The sequence below is a fragment of the Etheostoma spectabile genome, chromosome 6 (assembly GCF_008692095.1).
Source record: "Etheostoma spectabile isolate EspeVRDwgs_2016 chromosome 6, UIUC_Espe_1.0, whole genome shotgun sequence".
Classification (NCBI taxonomy): Eukaryota; Metazoa; Chordata; class Actinopteri; order Perciformes; family Percidae; genus Etheostoma; species Etheostoma spectabile.
The window spans coordinates 18,000,886-18,020,864 of NC_045738.1; the positions used below are offsets into that span (position 1 = coordinate 18,000,886).

General features: G+C 41.1%; 2 protein-coding genes and 1 long non-coding RNA gene across 7 annotated transcripts in view; 2 read left to right on the forward strand and 1 right to left on the reverse strand.

Annotated features, from left to right (window-relative positions):
• mios (missing oocyte, meiosis regulator, homolog (Drosophila)) lies at positions 1 to 12,221 on the forward strand. 3 transcript variants are annotated; one of them, XM_032519673.1, is made up of 12 exons: positions 1 to 159; positions 640 to 1,506; positions 1,744 to 2,233; positions 3,020 to 3,118; positions 3,322 to 3,576; positions 5,676 to 5,845; positions 6,482 to 6,547; positions 6,702 to 6,860; positions 8,399 to 8,551; positions 10,491 to 10,695; positions 10,973 to 11,102; positions 11,543 to 12,221. In XM_032519673.1, exons 2-12 carry the CDS (start codon positions 688 to 690, stop codon positions 11,631 to 11,633), a joined length of 2,637 nt encoding a protein of 878 aa, XP_032375564.1. In that variant the 5' UTR covers positions 1 to 159; positions 640 to 687; the 3' UTR covers positions 11,634 to 12,221. The 3 variants fall into 3 exon arrangements, with proteins under 3 accessions (XP_032375564.1, XP_032375565.1, XP_032375563.1); XM_032519674.1 differs by having other exon boundaries at positions 18 to 163; positions 10,979 to 11,102; XM_032519672.1 differs by having other exon boundaries at positions 19 to 163.
• The window catches only part of LOC116691787 (uncharacterized), a 17,969-nt gene continuing 8,455 nt past the window's right edge, over positions 10,466 to 19,979 (reverse strand). Inside the window, exon 3 of the long non-coding RNA XR_004332548.1 lies at positions 10,466 to 10,478. This is a non-coding gene — a long non-coding RNA (uncharacterized LOC116691787). The remainder of the gene's footprint in view (positions 10,479 to 19,979) is intronic.
• glcci1b (glucocorticoid induced 1b) overlaps positions 14,152 to 19,979 on the forward strand; it is a 23,346-nt gene continuing 17,518 nt past the window's right edge. Inside the window, exons 1-3 of one of the 3 annotated variants that reach the window (XM_032519677.1) lie at positions 14,152 to 14,339; positions 14,488 to 14,864; positions 19,342 to 19,487. In XM_032519677.1, the coding sequence (XP_032375568.1) occupies positions 14,552 to 14,864; positions 19,342 to 19,487 (459 nt within the window). In that variant the 5' untranslated portion in view covers positions 14,152 to 14,339; positions 14,488 to 14,551. Of the gene's footprint in view, positions 14,340 to 14,487; positions 14,865 to 19,338; positions 19,488 to 19,979 lie in introns of all 3 variants that reach the window. The other 2 variants (XM_032519675.1, XM_032519676.1) reach the window with 2 other exon arrangements.

Sequence of the window (19,979 nt, forward strand, 5' to 3'; positions counted from 1 at the left end):
TAAACAGGAAGAGTAACCGGAACCATGATTATCTGACATTCCAAACATGACGGACGTGTTTTGGTGTAACACACAACATTCAGTGAGGCTCGAAGTACTCCTGCCCGACATGTGCATGCCAAATCGCATTTCTCCTGCTCATTTAAACACTGCGTGTTTGTAAGTAACACAGCATCGTTGCTATTGTAAAGTGTTAGCAAATGTTTTTGACTGCGAGCTAAATTCGCGCTAGCTAAACGTTCATGCTTTAGCTCGTCCTTCACGCGTTAGCATTAGCTAGCTTAGTTGAGTTAGCATGTCAACAAACTTTGGACTTTAGTTTTCATTACTGTTACACTTCGTCATATAGCAAATTAACTACATCGTTTACTTCACATGGTGCTTTTATTTCAAACAAATGCGTTGTTTACTAGCTAGGTTTTATCAGGTTGCCTACTTTTTTGCTATGAAATTAATAATTGTAACGCTCAGGTAACAGTTCAGCTAATTTACAAGTTAACGTTACTTTCAACATAGTTATGGGATTTCTCAGTGCTGTGTTTCTGCCAACATGCACCTATTCCACTAAGGTGAAGTGTGTATAATATCACTAGTATTTATCCATGTGCTAACTGCTCGGTCAATCTGTCCAATCTCCAGGTTATAGAGGACAGAATTCCTTGAGATTCTTCTAGCTGCTTCTGAATCATGAGTGGCTCCAAGCCGGACATCCTGTGGTCTCCACACCACCCTGACCGCTATGTCATCTGTGACTCTGAGCTGGGATTGTACCGTATTGGACCTGTGGGCGGTTCAGAAACCAAGGCTGGCACTCTCCCTCTCTCTGAAGAAACTGCTGCCACGTTACTAGCCATTAACTCTGACACCCCTTACATGAAATGTGTGGCCTGGTACCCAAAACATGAGCCTGAGTGCTTGCTCGCTGTTGGCCAAGCTAACGGCAGAGTGGTTCTCACCAGCCTGGGTCAGAGCCACAACTCCACATGTAAAGAGCTGGTGGGGAAAGAGTTTGTGCCCAAGCATGCCCGTCAATGCAACACTTTAGCCTGGAACCCAGTGGACAGCAACTTGCTGGCTGCTGGGCTGGACAAGCACCGGGCCGACTTTTCTGTCCTTATATGGGACATCAGCAGTAAGTTTTCTTCAGAGGCCAGTGTAGCCTCTGAGAAGATTCGTCTTTCATCTGGGGATTTGGACTCAAGCTCAGTAGTGACCAAACCATTGTATGAGTTAGGCCAGAACGATGCTTGCCTGTCCCTCTGCTGGCTGCTTCGTGACCCAAAGTTGCTGTTGGCTGGCATGCACCGGAACCTCGCAATATTTGATCTGAGAAACACAAGCCAGAAAACGTTTGTCAACACTAAGGCCATCCAGGGGGTAACAGTCGACCCACACTTCCCTGATCGTGTGGCCTCTTTCTTTGAGGGCCAGGTGGCCATCTGGGATCTGAGGAAGTTTGAGAAGCCCGTTCTCACGCTCACCGAGCAGCCTAAACCGCTCACTAAGGTATGGTGCAGTTTGGCGCAAGACACCACACTACAGAATTTCAATGCTTAGAGGGCAGAATACAGTTTGTTTGAGTTTTTTTTTAAATCTCAGGTTAATTGGGATAAGAACTGTTTAACAACAAAATCTGAATGTTTCTTTGGATTCTGAAGATGTAGTTTGATGTAAAATATGAAGTTGATTTTATAAGCTGAAAGTTGGGGTTTAATAATTTGATGCTTTCCTTTCTCATCTCAGGTTGCTTGGTGTCCAACCCGTAACGGCCTGCTGGCCACGTTGACACGTGACAGCAACATCATACGCTTGTACGACATGCAACACACTCCGACACCCATTGGCGATGAGACGGAGCCCACCATCATCGAGCGAAGCGTGCAGCCCTGTGAAAGCCAGATTGGCAGCTTTGCCTGGCACCCGTCTTCCCTGAACCGCATGGTGGTGGTGTCAGCAGCCAACCGGGTCATGACCGACTTCACCGTGTTCGAACGCATCTCCCTGGCCTGGAGCTCCACCACCTCGCTCATGTGGGCGTGTGGCAGACACCTGTACGACTGCGTGGAGGATGGAGCTGAAGGAGTGGAGAGCGTGATTGAGAAAGACATCGCCACTAAGATGAGGCAGAGGGCTCAGTCCAGGTACGGGCACGACACCGTCCAGGTGTGGAGGAACCACCTGCTGGCTGGAGGGAACGATCCCCAGCTCAAGTCTTTGTGGTATGATCTGTTCTATATCCTTTGTGACGGTGAAGTGGTGGAAATTCTTTCTTAGTGGAGACGTGATACTGTTTTCATGTTTATGTTTGTATAACTGTGATTGTGATATGGTACACCTGTGTTTTGATAAAAAACAAAAAAACATTGATAAGGTAACACAGCTCAGTCTGTTTATCAGTTGTGCTTTACGAGCCCTTTTAGAATTTTCTCTCTCCCTTTTCACAGCTAACTAGTCAGATGTGCAGAACAGTCTTTTTTCCATTTATGGATATAGATTTTGTTATTGTGCATAATAGCTAAAGAAAAAATATTAATAGAGGTAAATAAAATATAATTAATAGATTATTATCATAAGTCACTACCTAAAATTGTCTGTGTGTATAGCACATTTGTAACTATTGTGATTGTGTACAGTTAGTTTGGATTCAAATGAGACAATCTCGATTAAAAAGTTCTGGGGGTGAAAACATCTTTATAATAAAAAATCTATAGATAGTTTTGTTTCAATATGCAGAAACCTACAGTAAACCTTTATAGATCCTACATTTTGAAGTTTGTCTTCTATAGTAAATACTAATTCTTGTTTTGATGGTGAATAGTAAAAATGTCTTAGGATTTTTTTGGAGTCAGCAGCAGTTTAACTGTTATTCTATTTTTGTTCCAGTTTGAATTTGAGTGATGTGATAAAAGTTCTGTAGCTAGTGTTGTGTTCTTGTGCACCCTGATCTGCCCTTTTTTTTCGTGCTATCATTATGTTGTTTCAGCTGCAATATCTGTTACAATTCCTATCTAAGTATCACATATGAAGCAGTGTGCAGAGGATATGGAGCTGAAACTGCAGGGGAACAAACAGTCGGTGGTCTACTCTGGTATCAAGAACATTGTAAAGACCAGCTCAGGTAAGTCAGTGACACACTCGCCACTCGTCTGAACCCCCTGATACTTTCATATGATAAAATACTCCTTGTGAAGAAGAATCCGACCTTAGTTAAAAAAAAAATTATTATATAATTTTTTATCCTACATTTGTAGTACATAATTTCTCATTTTGAAAAAGACTGACGTATTTATTGTTTTGTGTATGTCTTTCTGGGTCTCCCAGGCACAAAAGAGAGCCGCAGATGCTGGAGCGGTTCAGACCGGCAGACAGATTTGCCGCGGTACGACAGCGAAGAGCGCTGCCTTGCTCTGAGGCTCTGCGGCTGGATAAGCCGGGGTCCCGACATCGGCGTGGACATGTTTCTGCGATCACTGGAGCAGGAGTGTGAGTGGGAGCGGGCAGCCGCCGTGGCTCTGTTCAACCTGGACATCCGCCGGGCCATCCAGATCCTCAACAAGGGAGCCACCGCTGAGAACGGTGAGTGTTGCAGCACTGTGGTGGGTGGGTGGGAGGGTGGAGGCAGGCAGAGGGGAGGGGATACGAAGCAGGTGTGTCAGGTGTTGACTGGAAGTTCAATTGTTTCAGACCAAACACACTAAAATGTACCTTATTCATTTTTAAACTGACATACATTTGTATAAACTCATTTCTGTGCTGCAACCAGTGATTATTTTTTTATTATCTATTATTCTGCGGATTAGACCAAGGAAGTAGCATATTCTCACATTTGACAACATGGAAACATCAAATGTTTGGTATTGGCAGTTCTTATCAGTTATTAAAATAGTTGCAGATTATATTTATTTCTTTCAACACATTGATTCTTTGAATAGTCAGAGCTGTAATGTGCTTGGGCTTTTGTTTAGGTGGGTGTTGTCTTTGGCTAAATTAAATCATACATGTAGTGGTTCAAAATGAAGCAGTAAAAAATCCAACCAATTTAATAGTCAAAAACTTTTCTTTCTCGCCAACTGAGATCTCTTTGATTTACACTGCACAAGGACTTACCTCTGCGTTATTGTTCGTTATCTTGTCATGCTGCTTCAACAGGAAATGTTGTAGGCAACACTTATGAAGCAATTTCGACTCAGGTCTAGATCGTGTATAAAAAACTGCTTAGAAACGTGGTAGACATATTATTGTACTCTCCTGATAAACATAGTTTATGTCTTAGGGTGCTAAGTGCGTCTTTTTCTTTAGAGCCTTTTAACGAATAAAGTTAAGGTCTTAAGGAATTTCAAAAATGTAACAGCAGGAGAACCTTGTTTTTCACACGCCACTCAGCCTGCAGTGCCTCTCGCACTGAGGTCTAATGAAAATGGAGAGAGCAGGCTGTTGTTTACACACGTCTCCTAAAAAATTCCACCAGCATAGGCCAAACGTTTTTGCGCCGTGTGTTTTGCCGAACATGACTGATGGTGAATCATTAGATAAGGTGTGTCAGCAGAGACATCTCGACAGTGTTTTTTTTTAATCAAACAGCAGCTCTGACTCAATGTACTGATTCTCATCTGCACACTTATACAAGCGTTAAGTCATCATGTAGCCTGACATGCGCATCTAGTGAGGAAAATTTCTGCAAGCCAACTGAAACCTGCTTTTCTTACTTTAGCAGAGAAAGCCAATACAACAAGTTCATTTTTTGATTTGCTTAAAAAGGTACCATATACCAATAGTTTTCTTATTTGCTCTCTTGCAGAATTGGATGAGAAAAATAAAATCACTCTGTCCATGAAATAAAAGGCTACAGTCAGGAGATGCTGATCTTATCATCAATCTAAGCCTGGCTCTATCTAAAAGGGTGGCGGCAAAATCCCCTTACTTCACCTATAAAACTCCCTAATTAAAGTGTTAAGTTGATGTGTAAAAAAACATTTTGGTTTTAACCATGGACTGTAAAAAGGTTCTAACGTGTAAATGAGTAGAGCTTTAGATGTACTGGTAAGTGATTGTTTTTTAACTTTAGGACAGAACCATGCTGGATGTATCCACACCTCCTGTCTTTATGCTAAGCTAAGTTAACTGGCTGCTGGCTATTGGCTGTAGCTTCATATTAAATGTACAGACGTGAGAGGGGTATCCACCTTTTCATCTAACTTTTGGCAAGGAAACAAATAAGCGTATTTCCCAAAATGTCAAGCTACTTTCAATGATTGAATGGCGTCTGTGACTGAATATGATTGAATGAGTTTTACGTCACTTTGGCCTTTGAAACCTTCTGTAAACGCGTTTTTAAACATTACACAACCATCAGTATTCACAAGTTGTCTGTAATTTTTTCTTTTGCTTGAACGTGCTTAAATCTCCTCCTTTAGTTTTGTTTAAATGCTACTCCCCGATGAAAGACGTCACCGATGACCAAAGATTGATGGAATTGTTTTTAATGTGATCTCACCAAAAAACAAATGGCTTTTTAAAATAATTTCTCCTTCTTGGAACTTGTTTTTCAATGTGCCACAAAGCTAGCTTGCCTTGAACAATTCACTCAGAATCTCAATCACGCAGACGCAGCACTTACCGTCAAGACTTTTCACATAGGGACTAAATCTGCATGTCTGACTCCATCTCATTCCCAGGTGACCTGAACCTGAACGTGGTTGCCATGGCTCTGTCAGGCTACACCGACGAAAAGTCCTCCCTGTGGAGGGAGATGTGCAGCTCTCTGCGGCTGCAGCTGAAGAACCCCTACCTTTGCATCATGTTTGCCTTTCTCACCAGTGAGCCTGGAGTCTATGATGGCGTGCTGGTATTGAACCTCTTACTATCATGGAATTTTATAGCTCTATTGTAAAAGCAGGGAAAGTTAGTCAATAGAAAAGATGTTTAAATTGGCACTCTTTTTCTCCCTGAACAGTAGATGTTCAGTGAGAAAACGTTTACATATTCATAACACTGTGATGATTAGGTAGTTAATACTCCAGTGGGCTTTATTGAGGAAATCCTCAGGTGCACAGGAAGAAATGTTGCAACCCATAAAACACCTCACAGAAAATGTGCCTGTGCCCAGGACAGAGTGTATGTTTGTGCTTTTTCCTCCCTCAGTCGCATCAGATTAAGGCCACCAGCTGCTGTTAAATGTATTATCTCTTTAGACCTTGTGCTGGCCAAAAGTGGTGACTCTATGGTAAGAACATCACAGTCAGTCAGTTGATTAGGTGTAAAAGTAAAGTACACAGAGCAGAGATTATAATTACACACATACATTTGTTGTGCCAATATGGAAACAAAAGCTATGTACTGGATGTTTGAAAACACACACACACACACACACACACACACACACACACACACACACACACACACACACACACACATATATTGTGATCCATAAATATGTATTTGAAATGACAAGAGAAGATGAGATTCTTTGTCTGTATTCCAGTATGAGAGCAGTGTTGCTGTGCGGGACCGAGTTGCCTTTGCCTGTATGTTTCTCAGCGACGCACAGGTAACACAACAGCAGATTATGTCCTCATGACACCCTACTGTAGTTATGCATATGTCAAATCCTGTAACACAATTTCATAATGAATTTATTTTTATAAGTGCATGGTTATGTTGCTTTCTTCTCTGATTTGATCAACTGGAATATGTGGCTGCAGCTGCCTCGATACATGGACAAACTAACCAATGAGATGAAGGAGGCGGGCAACCTGGAGGGCATCCTGCTGACGGGTTTGTCTAAAGATGGCGTAGATCTCATGGAGAGCCACGTGGACCGCACTGGAGATGTCCAGACTGCCAGCTTCTGCATGCTAAAGGTTCACAAAAACAGACCCATTATGCAAAGTTGGTCATTTTCTGTACTTAGGACACATTCACATTACACAAATTATGTTTTCACTTCTGTAGTTTGCATCAAAGCTTTTACATGTTTTTTTTGTTTTTTTTATAACTCTACTGTACATAATGAACACTGAATTTGCTTAGTATAATTTTAGTATCACCTAGGCAAGGCAGCCTTATTTGTATAGCACATTAAATGAGCAAGGCAATTTAAATTGCTTTACATAAAACATTAAAGAGCAGTTAAAAACAATCAAGAAATTAAAAACAGATAAATAGGAGAATAAAAGTTACAGTGCAGTATAAGATATTAAACATTAAAGAGCCGTTAGAAACAGCTAAAAATATAAAAGCTGATAATATAAGATTGTCATATAATTTTAACGATGCAACTTCAGTATAGGAAATATACTATCATGTGACTTTGTACTCTGGTTACCCATAACATAAAGTACTTCTCTATGTATTTTCCAACTGTTCTATTTTTAACTTTCAAATCTATTTAGTGGTGTCTGTGATTGGCACTTATGTTGAATGTGCTTTACTTTGTCTGGTTTTGTGAATATCCTGTGGTTTTTCTTTTTCTGTACTGTCTGTTGCAGAAGTGATCTTGGTCTTAATGATACTGCCTGATTAAAGAAAGTTTATGTATAAACACAAATTTGATTCCACAGATTTAGCCAATTTGATGAGAATAGACCCAAACACAAATGGGTGGAAGTCTAACAAACTAAGTGCTGAATGATAACATCATGTTTTCTCAGGAAACAGTAACATTACTTTACTTCAACCATACTTGAAGCAGGTTACTGTTTATTGTTTGTGGATCAATTGAACCTGTCTGTCTGTGCACAGTGTTTGGACGTTGGATTAAATGCAAAATGCTATTTGAACTTGTATTGTGCGGTGCAAACTGCAGATTGGGAAAGTACATGGAACAGCTCTAAGAAGCTACAGTAAATGAGCCCAAAATAAGTAACCCATTAACCTAAATGAACTAAACAAAAGTGCAACAAAGAAGAAGAAAAAAACGACCTGTTGGTCTAATCGCACCCTTTGAGAAATCTAGGCACATGCTAAAACTTGCCACTTCATTTCTAAAATGTCACAGCTGTTATTCTTAACACAATCGCCACCTCCAATAACAATATGATGGAGTTGTTTGCTTTCATGCATTTGTATCCATAAAGAAGACTATGGAACGGGGTGGTGGAACCGGTCTGGAACTTATTTAACTTGTTATAAAACACCTCTCTTGGTTTGCTTTAGTTTTTTTTTCTTGTTCTAACCTGCTCTTGAATAGAGCACTGCAGTGTACAAGGCATCCACCACTTGTATCACAGACATGTATCCGTTCCTCCAGCGGAATGGGTACATGGAGAGGTAGGAAGGGTGAGACTTTAAGAAGGTATTTTTTTTCAGGTGAACTTTGACTTTGATTTGTCTTTGTGACATGCTTTACCATGCTTTGTGTAAACTGTAATAACGGGAAAGGAATCAATTTTTCTAACAGGGTTCCCCAGGTGAAGTGTTGAAAGACCCTCGAGTCCAATGCTGGATCGAAAACTACCGCAACCTGTTGGATGCATGGAGGTTCTGGCACAAACGGGCCGAGTTTGACATCTATAGAGGCAAACTGGACCCCAGCTCCAAGCCACTGGCCCAGGTAACAGACAATTTCTAAATCATTGTAGTGCTGAAAGGAAATCGACTGGCGGGAAATTATACTAATAAATACTTTTTATCCGTTTATCAACAGAAAATGTCAATGTTCACATCATATTTTTATTTGTTTTACATGTTTTATGTTGTAATTTGAATGTTTTTGGGGTTGTAGACTGTTGGTTAACCAAAACAAGGAATTTTTAAGCTGTCCTATTTTTCTTTGTGAAATTGTCCTGAACATGAGCCTCTATGTCCTGACATTTCACACAGTAAACAAATTAATCTGAAAATCACGAAGAGATTAATAATTGATGAAAAGAATCATAAGTTGCAGCCATAAATACTTGTATTTTATCATGCCAATCATTGTAGGTCAGGGGTTAGGTTTTGATTACATTTTTGGAAATATATGTTTCAGTATTTAATTTAATTTATTTAATTAATTTATTTGTGGCTGCCTGCCACATTATCAACATTGACCAATGTTTTTCACACAGAGCCTAATGTTCGCTACGATAACTAACACAAACGTTAGCTAATGTTAGCTCTTGTACCGGCAGACAAGCGTAACATCAGTTAAGTTTACTTTAACCAGCCCGGTTCTATTTGAAAAAAGAGCGAAACAAACTTGCTGTTTTTGTTTTTTCGTTTCGTTTCGTTTTTATTTCACACGTCATCACTGTACATTCAAACACAATTCCATGAGGCACAACAATCATATACAGGACGCATGAAATGGGGAACCCCAAATAAGCAACTAAAAGCTTTTCAGAGGGGGCCCGAAAACAATAAACATACAATAATTAACAAAACTCCAAAACTCAATTTACCATGGACAAACAAAACGAACAAAACCCAAACGACAAATAAACAATCCCAGCAAAAATTGTAGCATTTACAAAATTATCAACAATATGAAGAAAGCAATTTTTCCTTGACGCGTTTCTCAAAGACGGAGACAGAATGCAACAATTTTAAGTTTTCCTCAAGCTCGTTCCAAATTTGCAGTCCCCTACAAACTATACTCAGGCTCGTACATTTTAACCGACGTTTTTTACCAGTAATTTGGTATTTTCCCCTTGTATCATAAGTGTACAGTTTAGGAGTTCCAAGTGAACTCATGGAGGATATTGCCGAACGCTAGCTGTGTGGGGATGCCAGGCTTTGGAGCAGTGTGCTGTGGACATTCTCTCCAGATAACATGTACATTACCCTCTCCTCGCTGTGTGTGACAAAAAATTGAAACAGAAAGAAAAAAGATTGAGTGAAAAAATTTACTTATTGCGTCAAAATATTGTCATTGAAAAAAAAATCAGAATTCCCCTAAAAATCAAAATAATTTTTAAATGCCTACAAAACATTCAGCTACCACCACAAATATGATCAAATTTCATAGAAAACCTTGTTTGCAATTTCAGTGAAACATGACACACTCCTCCTGACTCCAATGTAATAGAGCGCCTGAGTTTGCCAGTGCCCTGTTTGTTTACCGTCTGAAATATCAGTTCCTCATAACAAAATAGAACGCTTGTACTGTTTATTATCACAGGTAGTTTATGCCAAGCTCGTAACACCCACAGCTCTGCTCAATTCTTGTCATGAAGCCCGTGTTTTACTAATCTATGTCTATGTTTCATATAGTACACATGTTGTACTTAAGGACTTACTTACTTTTTTAAAGCCTTTTACTAAAAACGTTATTGTGTGTGATTATGAGTACGCTGTTGCTGCAAGCAAACCTCCGGAACTACCTAACTGCACCACTGACATTCCCATATTCACAGTTGGGTGTAATGGGATCATTGCAGTACTATCTAATGCTTATCTTGCTCCCCCTTCAAAGTGAAAATCCGACAGCTGGCTGACGTGCGCTCGTTGGTTTTACATTCATGTTCACCGGTTCTTATCAACCGACCTTTGTGTTTGTTCTTCTGCGACAGGTGTTTGTGAGCTGCAACTTCTGTGGCAAGTCCATCTCCTATAGCTGCTCGGCGATGCCCCACCAGGGCCGCGGCTTCAGCCAGTACGGTGTCAGCGGGTCACCCACCAAGTCCAAAGTCACGAGTTGCCCCGGCTGCAGGAAACCGCTGCCACGTTGTGCCCTCTGCCTCATGAACATGGGAACACCGGTTTCTAATTGCCCCGGTAAACTAACCTGTGTGGAGTGTGTAGACAGATGCTCAGCAGATATCTTTAGCAAGAGGCCGGCATCTTGGAGCAGCTTAAGTGTCAGTAATACTTAACTGAGCAATTGCAGGGAAGATTGTGTGGACTTTGATCAGCATTTAGAGGCAGTTTCCCCTGGACGTTCAGTGGCCAATCCGGTTTCCTTATTGCTGTGATGTCACACACATTAACGTTGAAATATTTTTACATTTTATTGATTGTAAATATTGACTTGTGGATGCATCTTTTCTGTTAGGAACAGGGAAGTCAGATGAGAAGGTGGACTTGACAAGGGAGAACAAACTCGCTCAATTCAACAACTGGTTCACCTGGTGTCACAACTGTCGACACGGCGGCCATGCTGGCCACATGCTCAGCTGGTTCAGGTGAGACTCTCACTGGATGCTGCACGTGTGGATCATTGGCAGATATATGTGAACAGGGTTCTTCCTATAGTCTGTGTACCCTCTGTTCATTGAATTTATATTTCTGAAGCCAAATTACAACAAAAAGAATCCAATATTCGTTAGTACAAAATGGGACTTTTTTCAAAGATATCATGAGGATAGCAAAAGAAATCAGACATGAGATGAGAGTTAGGCATACATGGGGAGTGTTCAGAAAATGTCTAAAGATTAGGGCATGGTCAACAATAATTCATGAAAATACAGAAATTCAATTTTTCCAAAATTCTGTTTTTAGATTTTTAGAAAATGTCAATTAATGAAAGATACACTGACCTGATGTGTCTTTCTGTGTCCTTGTGGCTAGCACATAAAAACCTGTAACTTGTTTTTTTTAATTGAACTTTATTTGTCCATTACAGAGACCACACAGAGTGCCCAGTGTCTGCTTGCACGTGTAAATGCATGCAGCTGGACACCACAGGGAACCTGGTGCCTTCAGACAGCAGCTAAACAGGAGACGCTTGTCGAAAAGAGAAGCCAAACATCAGCCCGAAGCCAACCAGTGCAGGACCTGCTGCACCTGCCACAGCACCAACTGGGCAAGGGACAAAGGGTGCCAGCAGTGTCCTTCTCTGAAGTTGCTGCTTAAATAGATTGAAATACTGACAGGTTATAGTCTAGCAAATCTAATGTTGTAACAGAGCTCTATATGAAGAAGGGAGGCAGTGTGTGTTACTGATCTGACTAACTGAATCAATAACCGAAAGGGAGAGAAAGCAAACTCACTGCTCTACTAATGTAAATCCCACTCAGGAGAAATACAAGAGGCTCTGCTGTAATCAGCCTCTTCCAATCTAACCTGAATCAGGCTTATGGTTGTTTTGTGATCATTAAAGAAAAAAAATCAAATGTCCATTCACACATCAGGTTGTAAAGATGTGATCACAGGTGCCAATATGTCCAAGCTATATTTTGTGGGTTTTTTAATACGCTATTTAACATCTGTTTGTCTTATGGAAGGATCACATACCTCATGAAAGCACTGTTCGGGGGGGAAGGACGGTACCCCGGGTGACGGAGCAGAGTGTAGCGCAAAATTTAAAAAAAAAAAAAAAACTCTCTTGCTCTCTTCATGTTCCTCTGTGCCACTCTTCATCTGGCACTGTGACGGAGGGTTTCCATTGTGAGGGGTGGTTTGGGGGGAGAGGATGAGGAATCAGAGAAGGTAGGGGTGATGAGGAAGACGGGTGGGAGGGTGCGTCTGTATTCACCAGCCTTCTCCAGGCCTGTGGTCCATGAAAGAAGCTCGCCAGAAAACAGCAGCTGCTCGGCATTCTGACAAGACCCTCCAGATTGTTCCCCTCATAAAGAACCTCAGCTGCCGGAACACTATTGACTCAAAGAGAGGGCGAGAGAACAGACAGCCTGAGCCCTGTACCCCCCTCCTACACCCTCCGACATACAGACTTGCCCTCTCTTTCTTTCTCCCTCTCTGTGGTGCCCAAATTGCACCCAAAAACTATACATACCACACATCAATCCAACGATGGGCGCCGTCTGTGGGGGGGGGGGGGGGGGGGGGGGGGGGGGGGGGGGGGGACGGCCGTGTGTAAGCCGCATTGTAAATGGGTTTTCTCTCTTTCTCTGCCACCCTCCCCACTCTGTCCCTAACCTAGGGAGGCATTGTAAGTGAGAGGCGGCCTGCACCAGAGCTGGCTAAATCACTTAGTCATGGAGTAGGGAGGAGGAGGTGAGGATGAGGGGGGGGGCACAGGAGCTACTGTATGCCGCTTTCACCAGAATTTCTTCCCGTTGTGGGAGGTTTTATAGGCCTGCATGCCCTTTTGTGAACTATTTTGGATTGGGGCTGACAAATTGGCGAGCCGTGTAGCATCCCGAAAAACAGGGTAGCTGGAATTTCATCCTTTCAGTGTTTCTTGTGTTTGCCTTTTAAATAAATTCCAACTGACAAATTGGAGCACTGCTGAATGGGCTGTTTTCCAAAAGTTTACATGGTTTAGTTTTACATTATCGTGTGTTATAGACAGATGGCGTGGGTTTTCTATCATTCATTGCATCGTGCATTCTTTATCTTTCCTTGAAAGCATTGAGTCACGCATTATTCTCCCATGGGAACTCCCACAGAATCACAGACCATCAGTGCAGGCAGAAAGATGGACACTAGTGAAAAACAGATACACAGTAAATTTTGGACCTCAGAACTAGACAAGTAATATACATATCCTTATTAGATTGAAAGTTAATTCTTTCTTTGGGAATAGCAGTTGGCTGTAGTAGATGCTGGAGTTTATGCTTTGCTTTCAATCACATCTTAATCTTCTCTGCACATGGAGTTTGCCCAGTTATTTTTACTGACTTCTTGTGCATGTTGGCCTAAAAGTTGAGACTGAAATTCAATCTTGACCTTAAAAAAACAGCAGTTAATGAACAATCTCACCACAATCAGAATGAGCCTTATTTGCTGAGTAGGATACAAGCATACAAATATAGTCTAGAACAAATGCACAGAAAGATACATAGACATACAGCTCAAACAGGGCTAAACAAAGAAAAGTAAACACAAACATAACTGCTATAGTAATTATTCATGTAAAATCCAATGCTAGAATAAATATTGTATGGATAATGTAAGTGAACGTAGTCCATTCTCAATTGAAAGTCAAGGAAATAACCATTCGCCTACATTTCCATAACAATTGGGCAAACGCCATCTGCTGAGGAAGATCGTGTATTAATGATAGAAAGCTCCAGAACAGCTACTAATGCGCATTCCCAACTGTAATCTGCATTTCATAATATATATGGAATATATATGGAATACAGGAGCATACACGCGGAATTCACAAGCATTATTTGTACATCTTGGTTTTCACACAAAGAATACTTTACTCACACTGTTGAGACAATTGTTGCCTGATTGGATGAGTACGATCCCAATGCAAACTTCCACCAATCAGACCCGTTTCTGTACAACGCCCAATCAAAAGCTTAGAAGTGAGGAGCGTAGCCCGCCCACAAGCATCAGCCAGTAGTCTGGTCGAAACAACTGTCATTTAGAGTGAGTGGACATGATGGGGAAGGCAGAGCGAGAGCTAGAGAACACGAATTAAACGTCTGAAGAAGTATGAAAAACAACTTTTAAAGTTACTTGTGTAATTGTTAAAGCTTACGTCGGCATGTGTTAGTATCTTACAGGTAAGTTATCACCAAAACATGCGTGTTTTTGACTCTCGAGTGCATGAGTTGAAATAAAAAAAGGAAGCTAACGTTTTTTTTTTTTTGCTAACAAGCTAATGTTTATCTTACCGTTCCCCCTCAACACCACCACCTCCTCCGCTCTTAGAAGAACAACAACTTTGGCAGTACGTCTTTCTTACTGCGAGGGGAATTACAGCCTGTTTTGGAGGATGTCAGCCCCCAGCAACTCGCTTCAGCAGCCGAGGGTGAGACGCAGCAATGCGGGCTCCCCCGGCTCGTACAACAACAACAGCAGCAGCTGCCGTTTGCACCCCATCCGTGCCACCGTGCCCTACCAGCTCCTGCGTGGGGGACAGAGCAGCCCGACGCGGTCACAGACCCTCTACGGTGGTGCCACGAACAGCAGGGGCTCGAGTCCCCCCTCCAGCCCGTCACTCAGTTCAGGAAGTGCAAACGCTAAGCAAAGACTGTCCCCTGAAAATAAGGACTCCTCTTGTCCCCCAGACTCTCCAGTTTCCAGAGGTAAAAACTCTTTTCTTCAACTGTTTTACTTTACATAAGCTAAGTAATGCCATGTCACCGCGTGCTGTTGCCCACTGATAACTTGTCATGGTAACTTTTTTGTTAACTGGTATACAGTCATACAATTTAATTACCGTAGAATGTTTTAATTGTGCGACAAATGGGGAGAAATATTATATTTGAGCTGGTATGCCTTAAGTCTGCAGCAGGTTTAGAACTTGATTAGCAGAAGGTTGATGCATTAACTATTTTGCCTATCATCCACTTACACAATTAGGCACTTATAAAGAGAATAGGGTGCACTATTGGCTCTCTTATTTCCTATGGACTTTTGACAGGAGAGAGGGAGAGGAGAGAATTGGCAGAAAGACATGTTTTCAGTTGTAAAAGGGGCCACGTCTGTCCCAGTTAAGGCAGTGCTGAGCGAATAGTCAGGTGTTATTCTGACCTCACTCCATACATACAGCATGGAGGACACCACATTAAGAACATATGCTGAGCTTCACCATGTTGCCTTACACATAGATAACAGAGGCTGGTGCTGTGTCGTTCAGTGTCACGCTAAGCGGATCCTTGAAAGTGATAATATATTTATATAAAGATAAACTGAAAAAGGACTAAATCTGCATTTCCCATTGTTATACTAAATCTCATTTATGTGACAGCCTTTCCTGCCAAATATGAACACTGTAGCTGATTTTCCAGACTGGTATCAGTTTCTGTAGGCCAGGTCAGAAATAATATTGCTTTTTCTGTAAACCCTGTGTTTTATGGACAAAACTCACACATAACCACACAGTATATGGCGAGGCACATTGTGATATGGAAGTGTCTGAATACAGCTTGCTCTTCCAGTATGTGACAAAAAGAGACTCCTTCTAGTTCTGTTAACCTCAGTGGGTATTTCTGACACTGCATCAGTTCCCATGAAAAGCACCAGGTATTCTAACTACAAGAGTATTCTGTAGTTTTTAAGATTAGGTCACATTTTGCAACACGCCACCCAGCAACCACAGTACACCAGCTGGGTCAGTGCTACCTTCATTAGTCACGTTCATTAGCTTCTCCCTCTTACATTTTTTTTAATCAAAATGGCAGCCTTCTTGTTACAGTGCAGGATGGTAGTTATTGTGGAATTGTGTGTGGAATTTAATGTTTGTGATGCGCTTCACATTCCTGAGTTCTTTGAATGAGATGACCTCCAACCTTGACCAGTGTACCATGCAAGGCAGGAAACAAAATCTCTTCCATAACAACTGAGTAGGCAGACTTACCAGGCATGACGAATTTCACCCGTGTTTGGCTAGCATTTGGTGTTGGTCTCCCACCCCAGTGGCATGCCACACATACCTCAGTCCTCTGAAAGCGACAACCTCTAACCCAGGCCAGTGTCTCATGTTAGTGGTGATGGTGGAGACTTAACCCTCCTTCATTGCTGTGACCTCAAAGTCCAAACACACAGGAGAGGGCTCAGATGATGACGACTATGATCATATCAATGTAGGGGAGGTCGGTGGCTACTAGCAGTCAAAAAATGCAAATGTGATTGAGTCATCTTCATCTTTCCTTACAGCAGCCCAGTTTGACCAAAAGCAGGAGGTTTTGCACGTTGTAATGTATCATTCATTTTAGTACTTTGAACCCACTTGCAGACAAAATGCTTACCATTTAGTGGGAAATTAAGCCCAAAGTGCCTGGCAGTACCATAAGTGTAAGTGCCAAAAAAAGGTCACACTGGTAATGGACTGCACTGGTGTTCAAACAGTTCAGATCATAGTCCAATGATGAAGGACAGAGTGAAAAGTATTATATTCCACATAATGACCTTTTAGGTTTACCAGCATGACATCATTCACTTACCATACTGTCCCAACAATGATAGTCCTGCTCTCTGTCAAAGTGCCAGCTGTGCTGAAACAGCCCAGCTTCATTGTCACTCATTCAAACTGCAGAGTAGGACCAAATGTGAAAATGAGCGTGTTGTCCAAATCAATGAACTCTGATGGAACTTAGCTGTGTTTTCTGCAGTTGTATTAGCCTGCACATAACTGACTATATAGCATCTGGTTAACCTTAACTTTGCTCAATCTTTTCCACTATAAAAGTACCCTCCTCAGCCGTTGAGATGCACTCAAACTAGTCCAAGCTAGCTTGTTGCGAGAGGTACTCACTGGACTCATCAACTGATGCTAATGATGCTACAAGCCATTTCCTGACCAGCTGAGGGACAGATGCTGAAACTCATTTAAAATATCATGATGACCGCCAAGATTTATATCATTATTCATGTTGTATGAAAGACACTGCTTTGATTACAGCTTGCAATAAGCACAATATGAACTGCAGGGTGGCCTAGTGGTTAAAGAGATTCTTCCATGAATATGTAATGGATATTCTTTTATTTAAATGACATAGTAGATAAATGCACAGTATCACACGCAATTACCGAATCAAAAATCATACCAAATCAATTGTTATATTATATTTATATTATTTCCCTAGGTTTGTGGAAGATGTAGGTACATGTGTTTTGCGGAGGGTTTAGGGGTCCTACCTGAACATTTTTAATAATTTTGGACCATTAATTATTGCCATATCTGTCTTAAATGTCTTAAAAAGCTAGAGCCGATAATGCATAAAAAAACAATCAAAAAGCTTAAATACTTGCTAAAGAAGTCCACTGGGACCCACTAGGTTTAAAAAAGTATTTTATGAGTTGTGTTGCACACATTGATTTTATATTCATTCCCTTGGCAGGGAAATCCCTGCATAAAAGCACTTCCAGGATTAGCACAAACAAAAATTCTAGTAACATTTTATAGAGAAATTCTGAGTTATCAAATGTGATTTTTGTTCTGTGATCACAAGATAAGTTTTTGTGATTTTTATTTCAACAAATGTCGTGCAGCCTTGTGAAAACCTGCATGAGCCATCTGCTATGGTTTACTGATCTAGGCCACATGTTTGTTTTCACATTTTGCTCTACAGTTAATAAACCACCCATTTGTCCTCTGAAAATGCAAAGACCTTTTCACAGTTTGCAGAATGCCTGGTAATGAAACGTTACATAAATATCACATACACCACTCTCTCATCACTACAATCAGCAGATGGACGGCTTTTGACGTCTTGTTTCACAGTTTCTTTTTTCTCATCAGGAGATTATTCTAGTCTGGCGAGTGGGGAGACGATGGAAAATAACCACAATCCTAGTTGTGAGAGCACTGGCTTGGCCTATATCAATATTGATGGAAATTTAGCCTGCTTCCTTTGTCTACAACGCTTCAGGGAATTTTACTGTAGCCCAGTAAGCTTACTTAGGCAATACCTTTGGGTGGTTAGGCCTGTGTACTCTATAAACAAAGAACAAACAATGAATGGCTATGTAGTTCTGCTAAGAGAGGGGTGCCTCATGTAGATAGTTTAGTGTGTCTGTTGGTTTGTGTGTTCATGTTGGAAAGGCCTCTGCCTAAGCCTACTCAGACAAGGAATGGAACAAATGAGCATGTTTCCTGATCATCATGTTATTCCTTTATCCTGTCTTTGATGCGGAAATGAAGGAGCTATCATTTGCTTCTAGTAGTAACACAACGTGTAATTGAGGCTAATAAATTTAATCCAGCTCTTACTGCAGTGTCATGCTATTCTCAAGCTATTGTGTTTGTGTGTTATGTTTTTCTCTTCTTCTTCTTTTTAACTGCGTGTCACTGCAGGAATGTTGAGTGGATGCAGGCAGTATTAATGTGCATTGTGGTGTAGCTGTTTATGAGTTCTTATGTGGGTGGTGTGTGTCTAACTGTTCTGGCTCACATCAGATTTCTCTCATAACATCAGATACTCCTGCTCAGCCATTTACGTTTGCTTCAAGCCTCCGCTCTCAAGCCTGTTGTTTGCCCTGCACTAATATTTAAGAGATTAGAAAAATTGTCCACACTTTAAGAACAAGAACAGTTTGCAATGCCATGTCTTAATAAAACACTGTTAATTGTGGTAGTTAACAGGTGAAGATGAAGTGTTAATGTTTTCTTCTTTTTGGAGATACTATCTAACTTTTTTTTCAGCCATCAACCTGAGTAACAATGAATTCTGGGATTGACAAATATATTTCTATTCTATATTTCCACAATGTCTTCTGTGCTACCACTACAACACATTTAAAGGAACTATGCCAAGAAAAAAAAAAACCTATTTTTGACAGTAAGACTTTGATTATCCAATTGCTTTTAGTTTCAGGTTGTTAATGACGATTACATTTTTGTGTCACTTAAAATATGGCCCCCAAACCCTTCGCTACACATTTGTTCTGAGAGATTTATCACAGTTACTGTATTTTGAATTTATTCTTGATCTTATTGACACAGTCAGGAAAATTGGCTCACCAAATTCAAAGATGCCTCAGGGGGGTGTTTGGGAATATTGCTTACATTGTGCTGATGCCTGCGTGTGTGTTTCTTTATTCTTTCCCAATTCACAGCAGAAAAGTCCAAGTTACAGGTTCGGAGTTCCAGTGCCATCCGGCGGACATCTTCCCTGGATGCCATCACAGGTCCATACCTCACTGGCCAGTGGCCTCGGGACTCCCATGGACCCTACCCTTCATGTATGAAAGACAAAGCCACACAGGTACATGTCATTCAGAAAAAAACACTATCTTGGCTATAGGCCTCAATAGGGGTGGTCCATATAATATTTGTTTATATTGGAGTTGCAAAGAATGAGGATCCGGTGGTTCTGGTAGTGTCTTTCCTTTGCAAATTTTGTATTTCCATTGCAATATTGTTTTGAACAATATCTTAATATTACTAAACGGATGCAATGATCCTGTTGGTTTATGCCGTAACCTCCACTTGGATGGTAGACGGTTCAAAATAGTACTATCCTTGAGACTCTGCTGCTGTTGCCTTGGAGGCCAGTCGGAGGCATATCAGTGGTAGGAAATTCAAAATGTTTGGGCTCTCAATCTTTTTTCAGCCGAGGACCCCTTAAGAGATAGAGAATACCGGGACCCCCTAGGTATAGATTTGTTAGATTAGAAAGTAATCTATTAACTGTTATAGATTTAAAAATAAAAAATTATTCTGTGAACTTTAAAGTCTCCATTTAAAAAAATTAAAA

Excerpts from the sequence above, each read along its gene's own strand:
- mios (XM_032519673.1), top strand. The coding sequence starts at position 688 with ATGAGTGGCTCCAAGCCGGACATCCTGTGGTCTCCACACCACCCTGAC. Across the intron at positions 2,234-3,019 it reads TTTGTGGTATGATCTGTTCT|ATATGAAGCAGTGTGCAGAG; the intron begins ATATCCTTTGTG and ends TCTAAGTATCAC. Across the intron at positions 5,846-6,481 it reads GAGTCTATGATGGCGTGCTG|TATGAGAGCAGTGTTGCTGT; the intron begins GTATTGAACCTC and ends TCTGTATTCCAG.